Below are 7,262 nucleotides of genomic sequence, written 5' to 3' on the forward strand. Positions count from 1 at the left end.
CGCGTCTGCTTTGTATTCGTATATGCATGCACGTGTGCATGGAGCAAAATCTGCCAGCTATATCTGAGCGTTCATTTGAGGTCACTGTAGCTGGACCCTTAACTTCAGACTCTTTGAAACACAACAGAAAGTTCTTCAGTGCTCTTCTGAAATATATTTACATTCCCATGCCCGAAAGGTCCCGAAGAAGGTTGCGGGGCTTAGGCAATGCGCGTTGCTCGCCCGTCAAACACTGTGATCAGTCAGAGCTAGCTGCCTATCTGGCGCACGCACATCGCACTGTTTTGCGATCTACTGCGCCACTATGCGACCAAAAAGAGGTGCAAACGGTATTCAACTCTTTTCCAATCCTAAATAGAACATCAGTAGTGTAAAAAAGGCCACCCTAGTGTAGCTCAGCCCGCTACACTATAAAATGTGCAAGTTACACATAAATAGGCTGCTTTACCTGTGATTACGGGTAAAGTGCATGTACATATATGCATGTATGTATCCATTACATATACACGCAGGCTGACGCCAACCTTCGCATTTAGGTACCAATTGCCATTCTAACGGTCCGAAAAAATGCCTGTTCCTTTAGCGTGTGATTTCTTCCTCTGCTGACGAGTGCAACATACAATAGCAAGCAATTAAGCGGCTTCCCCCCTCATCAGCCACCGAGGAAGCTGCATATGGGGCCACCCAAAGGTGTCCGTTACTGGGATCATTGCTCCCCCTCGCTTTCGAGCTGCACGCAGCAGGGAACCTAGGGAAGCGGACCTCAAATTGCGGAGTCACTACATGTAAATTTCACTCCAGTGCGCCGATTGGACACGCAGATTCCACCTCTAGCTGAAAATGTATCGTGAATGAGTCCTTCAGCGTGGGATCTGTTTGGGGCTGCGTCATACCGGTGATGGGTGAATTTTCTGTTGCTACCTCCTCGAAAATTCGGCCCTCCTAAAGTCCTTGCCTGTCTTCTTCAGCAGGAATATGGTGCGAGAGGAGAAATTGTTTTATGTTTGCTTCGTTATAATGGAGCGTGCGAATGAACAACTTATTTCCTGGGTTGAGCTTACGGTTCTTCCAATGGTTGCATCACCCGCGTGAGTGACCCTACTGAAATCCCTCTCCCAAGCACAACGCCAGGCACAGGCCCCCACGCCGTCATTTCCTGTCCTTCGCCATACTTTCATATTTTATGTGCCGTACCCAGCATGCGGTGTACCTTGGATCACGAAAAAGCAAGAGGGACTCTCTCGTGTGTCTATGACGAGCGCGACAGGGGGGAGTCCATCCGAACAATTGCCATAGCCTAATCGTAAATTCTGTCTGGAAGAATTTGTTACATGGGAAAGTCGCTTCTCGAAGTATTTATAGGGGTAAGCGCAGCGACAAACGTGCTACTAATGCAGCCGCCAGCGCCTCTTCACAGCACTGGCAGGAGCAACCCGATAAGAAAATCCCTAGTAGCGGCCGCTCAAACGACACCAAATTCGGTTACGGGTGTCTAAGGCTTCTAATTTGGGGGCACTGGGGTGAATAAGAGACAGGAGCCCGCCTGCGTCCTCGTGTTTCCGGGGTGTCCCTGCTTAACAGTCTGCCGCTTCAAGCCTCTAGGGGCCTCTGACCAGAAATTGAGCCCTGTTGGCAGCGGAGCAGTGTAGAGAGCTACTGATAGCTGCGCGACTCGTTTTGGAGACATTAGTACAGGCTGGCACACCTTTGTACCACCACTGTGGGAGCAAAGGGACACAGAGTGAGGAAGCGGCAAAAGGAGCGACGCAGTCACCGCCAGCAAGAAAGGAGTGCGCGGCTTGAGATCATGAGGAACTTCCAGGTTCAGAGTATTCCGTGTCATTCCCTCGTGGCAGACGACGGATTTCTGTACCTGTCCCCTCGTAGCGCGACCATTCGCGTTTCTATCCACCTCTGCTGCACCGTGTTGCTGGGAGCCTTCATGCTGTGGGGCTTCCTGGCTGAGCCCCCAGTTCTCGGGTTCTTCTGCAGCGACACCAGTATTCGTTATCCATTGAGGGCAGAGACGGTCCCCTCAACTTTGGCGACTATCTTGGTCGTGGGGATTCCGTCCATACTCTTTGTCGTTGTAGAGCTGTTGTACGCCTTTGTAGCTGATAAAAGCGGGCTCAGCTTGGTACCCTTGCAGTGCTGCTCCCTCCCCAAGTTCCTCCTCGATGCCTACACGACTTTTGGAGGCTTTGTATTCGGTCTCATTCTCAGCTTCAGTGTGGCCAACGTAGCGAAGCTCTCCATAGGGAGACTGAGACCTCACTTCCTAGCTGTATGCCAACCGAACTGGGAGGCTCTTACCTGCAGTGACAGCACGGGGCCCATCCTTGTAGAAAAATACGATTGCCTAGGGACAGATTCGGAAGCCATACGGGAAGCCCGTCTCAGCTTTTTTTCTGCCCACAGCAGCAACTCTAGCTTCGCCATGGTATACACCTTGATATACCTGCAGTGCCGTATAGGGGGACCCCCAGGGGCTGCTGGCAGCCGGCCTTTTCGGCGGATGCTGCACGCCAACAAAGGGGCTGAGTGGCTGTGGGATGTGGCCACCGCTCTCAGGCCTTTTATACAGGGCGCGCTCCTCCTACTTTGCTTCTTTATTGCCTTTTCAAGAATTTATGACTCATACCATCACCTAGGGGACGTTGCGACTGGCCTTCTGGTTGGGACCATCATCGCTTTCTACGCCGCGTTCTGGGTCAGCAGACTTCATAGATTCACCTGAAAATGTGGTGACAGACGCCAACCAGACGGGCGCAAAAGAAAAATGCACTCGTTCTCACACGTGGAGCATATCCTCGCGGATATGCTCCACGTACCGCTACATCTAAGATTTCTGCAGGAAGGCAACAAACTCCAGACACAGTACAAATTCGCTGAAGGATATGCAGTACTTCTCAAAAGGTCTCCTGCCTTCCCCTGTCCGCGCCCCTCAGGGTTCCGACGAAGAAATTAGGCGTTGAGAGTGATCGCTGCTGACTCTTTAAGCACTTAGGACGTTGAATGCTAGTTGTATCTAACAGTTAGTGCTGGTGCGTACAACCGCATCTTGTTGAATAGAGCTAACGCCAGTCTGCAGCAGGTAAGAAACACGAACATACCAGCCAAGTAGGTAACTCTTTCCTATATCTTGATAGGCCATATATACTGTGGTGAAAGGTCCTGCTCTGTAGCCTAGCCTGCTTCACACCTTCTGGTGCTCACCTGACAGCTTCATATGAGAGCGCCTCCGTTATTCGTACAAACCCCCGCAAGACCCTCCTTAAGGAAGCTCCCTTTCACACGGTACTTTTTGCCAGTAAAACACTAAGCTTCGCATCACGATGTGGCCAGAGAGAATCTTTAAGAGGCACCGCGGTAAGACAAAGACGGAGAAGGTCGCTGGGTGTGGGAAGGAAGTAGGCAAATGCCTGGGGGAGGCAGGTTTACCTAGATTGGATACTCGCTACTAAACTCGACATATTCTGAGCATCAGTTTGAACATGAGCCTCGATGAAACTTAGTCCACACAGCATTTTTAGGAGGCTTGTAACAATGCAGCGGGTGAAGGGAGCGGTCATGTGGATACCTCGTACATTCCTTATAGCCCAATGCCTTCAGCGGCTTTCAACACTTATTAGGATTGTGAGAAGACCCCAAATGCAGAATGCTCAGCTACACTCTGGCTCTTTGCACTGCACTAGTTGTACCTAGGATAGAAAAACTAAAAGATGAGCTATTTCGTTTCTCTCCGTTTATCTGGTTTACTGCAGAGTAGCGGGAGCTCAATAAGCGATGTGCACTGTTGGTGCCATGTGCAGCTAGCTGTGAGCAATCAGACTCCTTAAAGAGTGCAGAGACAAACATCCTGGCTGCTCCTGTTCCCTCATGTGGGATTTTCAAGGGGCCGGGGTATGGAAAGGTGGGGAGCTCTTCTGGAAAAGACTTCAAAACTACCTATATTCTGTGCAGTGAAACTTAAGCTAGGTGGCATGGGAGACCTCCACCTTAGGGCGAAGGCTCCACACATTGCGTTACACAGGCACGCACAATCAAGGCTTATGAGCCTACTCTGATGAGCCAAAAGCTGGATTGGATAATAACTGCACCTCAGGGAAAACGAATCAATGGGTTGTCAGACATGGAATGCGGATCGTGACTTTGGGGATATCTGAAATTGGAAAATAAAAGAATCATTTATAGGGCCTTTGGCCTTTTTGATGAAGTAATCTTGACGTTTTCGTTCTAAAATCAGTGGACCCCTTCACGTGTTGTAGGCCGGTGTCCCCTGGCCTCCTCAACCCTACCGACTATAAGCTGTATGCAGCTCGCCGTGAGCTGCAGAGAACTCTGTGAATGGCGCTCCAGCAGCAAAATATGTTCTTGATAGCACTCAATTGTCAATTACGCCACTTGTTAAAACTGAATCTTGTAAAATAGCTTTGGTTACTTCATCCCCAAGTGGCCCCCGTGAAGGCGAGGATACCCTGCTGTTTCGCATCATCAAGCTTCGGTTATCCGGCCTAGAGCACCATTAGCTAGAACGCCAAGGTTTCTGTCGTCACTGACTAGACAGGGGTCATCCGGCAAGCACTGATTGGGGAAAACACAGCTTGGCACTGCATGCCTAGGTGGAAGCCACCAGGCATTACTCCCGGTCTTCCCTTCCCGGTAGAACACCGCATATAGAAGCTTCCTAGACATGAAACAAGCTAGCACGCACACCGTGCACAAAACTTTACTAAGATGGCAATTTCCGCCCCCATAACAGTGAAGAGGTGTTGTGGATGTAGCCTATCGGATTTGCTTACTCAAACAAAGAGCATCTACTAATTTGTGTCCTCACTGAGAAGCACTCCAAGCTTTGTCAAGAACGCAGCAGTAGACAGCATTCAAAGCCCCCCGCTGTGCGCTCTTGAAAATTAAATAGGCCTATCCCTGAGTGCCTTCCTCTGGAGTCGATGCTGCAAGAGTAGCGTTAAGCCACAAGTCCAGACTGTCAGATGTACAGCTTCAAACGCGTTTTATGTACCAAGATCCGGCTGATTTACGGTTAAAAACTTGTAAGTGCCGTTGGAGAAGGAAGGCAACGTCTACTGGAAGGGGAGCGTCAAGCAAACATGTCTGCCAGATGCTCTAGGAGAGATAGGGTAATTTGAAGGCATACACGGTTCGCTGACATGGCAAAATAACGCTTAATCAGGAATATGCTCTGTAAATCGACGATTATTTCCTGCGCAGACACGGAGCTATCAACCACACGCAGTTCTCGCAGGTGATTCAAGTTCCCCCTCATTCCGGGCACGCCGAGTGGCCAGAGCAAACGCAAAAGCTGAACTTGCACGAGGTGTCAAGATGCAAAGCGGTAAGGCGCGAATCATACTGCTGCATTATTTAGCGCTACTGTGGTTTATTATTTGATGCCGACTGTGCGGCTACATGACTTTCTTGAAGCGAAGGGGCAGGAGAGCAGCAGGGCCTCCTCTCTGCAACTTCGTGTGCCTGAGAGCCTGTCCTTCTGCCTCTTCCTCTTTTTTGTGAGGCTTTGACCGTGATGGTTCATCACCCTTCTTCCTCTTGCGTGTAAATACAGGGTGCTTCCCCTCAGTTTCTGCACGTTCCCTGCGTTTGCAAGCCTCCATTTCGGCGCAGAATCCTGAGGCAGATTCGTGAATCGGACTGCGTGCGCGGCTTCCAGCGAACAAACAAGCTGCAACTCCGCAGTGTGCGGAGTTCAACGCATTGCTTCCGTTCATCATGGGGGGCATCCTGAGAGGACAGAAGGGCCGCAGCTCCAGGTGCAGTCTTGCTGTGGCCCTTCAGACTCTCCTTGCTCTCTCTGGTGCAGCATTTTTAGTCGCTTCTGCCTCTACGACGGAGTCTCAGGTGTACCTAAAGAGGCAGAACGAGGCCAGCGCCGCGAACGCAGAGGGCCTCCCATGTACTACCGGCCTGAGAGACGCCATTAACGCCGCGATTCTGCAAGCGCACAGTCAGTCGTGGACTTATTAGAACACGAAGGCAGAAGCCGTAGGGTCCATGCATTGGACTGCGCTCACTGCTGTTTCTCGCGTGCGAACTGGGTGTGCGCAGGCGAGCACTTTGTGCCGAACGTGTTGATGCAACGTTACAAGACAGTGCCTTATGTGCCACTGCTGGCATGCCCTCCGTACACGGGGCCTTCAGGCCCTTCCTTCTGGCCTGAACTTTCGGATCTGCATCCCTCCGATCTTCTCCTCAAGGTGCTCAACCGTCAGTCGCTTAGGGTAGCCTCCTACGGGCCGCCCCCCTCGAAGGACGAGGACAAACTCGGAGCAAGCAGAGCTGCACGCGGATACAACTGGGGGCATGAAGGGGATTACAGCAAGCCGCAGATTTCAGGTGCGAGCGGCGCTTCCGGTGTATGGACTCCTGGCAACGAACCATGAGTAGGAGTTGCCTACTCGCTAGTGCTCAGTGCGCGGACTGCGGCCAGTCTTTGCAGTGCCTGGTGAAAAGGGGGTCATGCTAAACGCTGCAGCGAGGTGTGTTTCTCCTTTGGTGCGCTGTGGCTTGTGTCTGGTCTCTGTCAGGGTTCCTCCCTGACTATTTGCGTCACTTGGCAGAACTGATCTCTGCCAAGTACAAAGTGCCCCTACGCGTTGAATGGGTCTTTTACACAACGGGCACGGCGTGTCTCCTCTCCGTAATCAATGGAGAGACGGACATGACAGACATCTACTTCCTCCAGTCACTGCCTGATGAAGACACGCTTCCCCTCAAGCAGGCCCTTTCTTCCCCCACGGCCGCAGCCACTTCCGCCGCGGCTACTCACCAGACACCTCCTCTTATGGCCGAACACTTTTACAGGACTTGCCCTGTGGTGGCGTCTAGCGCTTCCTTTGTCTGCAAGAAAGACATGCAGGTTGAGACAATAGGTGACATTGCAGTGTACATACGGGGTCACCCGCAAAGCGCCAGAGTGGCGTACCTCACTGCCGCGAACAAGCGCACTCTCCACTTCCTGCTACCTCCAGAAACTGATTTCGTTATTCTCACAAGTAAGAGAGCGGCAGGGAGAGAGGGGCTGGCTACATTTCACTTTGTGTGGCGAGGGGATGGCCTCGGAGCCGAACAGTCGTGGCTAGGCTGAGCTGCAGTTTGTAGGACGCGGGCCTTGTAATAAGGACGCGGGCCTTGTAATAAGGACGCGGGCCTTGTAATAAGGACGCGGGCCTTGTAATAAGGACGCGGGCCTTGTAATAAGGACGCGGGCCTTGTAATAAGGACGC

The 7,262-nt window shown here is 51.7% G+C and overlaps 2 protein-coding genes across 2 annotated transcripts; both read left to right on the forward strand.

The window, feature by feature from the left end:
- Positions 1–1,807: 1,807 nt before the first annotated feature.
- Positions 1,808–2,737, forward strand: LOC34621389 (phospholipid phosphatase 1). The gene has a single exon (XM_022734604.2). The coding sequence runs from the start codon at positions 1,808–1,810 to the stop codon at positions 2,735–2,737; it is 930 nt and encodes a 309-aa protein (XP_022588152.2).
- Positions 2,738–5,748: 3,011 nt separating this feature from the next.
- On the forward strand, positions 5,749–7,123 carry LOC34621387. The gene is made up of 3 exons (XM_026335356.1): positions 5,749–5,983; positions 6,085–6,372; positions 6,564–7,123. The coding sequence occupies exons 1-3, from the start codon at positions 5,749–5,751 to the stop codon at positions 7,121–7,123; spliced, it is 1,083 nt and encodes a 360-aa protein (XP_026191141.1).
- The last annotated feature ends 139 nt before the right edge of the window (positions 7,124–7,262 follow it).

The sequence above is a fragment of the Cyclospora cayetanensis genome, unplaced genomic scaffold, assembly GCF_002999335.1.
Source record: "Cyclospora cayetanensis isolate NF1_C8 unplaced genomic scaffold, CcayRef3 CcayRef3_contig_112, whole genome shotgun sequence".
NCBI lineage: Eukaryota > Apicomplexa > Conoidasida > Eucoccidiorida > Eimeriidae > Cyclospora > Cyclospora cayetanensis.

Coding starts and splice junctions, on each gene's coding strand:
- LOC34621387 (XM_026335356.1), top strand. CDS start 5,749: ATGGGGGGCATCCTGAGAGGACAGAAGGGCCGCAGCTCCAGGTGCAGT. Junction 5,984..6,084: donor CGCGATTCTGCAAGCGCACA/GTCAGTCGTGGA, acceptor GGGTGTGCGCAG/GCGAGCACTTTGTGCCGAAC. Junction 6,373..6,563: donor CAGCAAGCCGCAGATTTCAG/GTGCGAGCGGCG, acceptor GGTCTCTGTCAG/GGTTCCTCCCTGACTATTTG.
- LOC34621389 (XM_022734604.2), top strand. CDS start 1,808: ATGAGGAACTTCCAGGTTCAGAGTATTCCGTGTCATTCCCTCGTGGCA.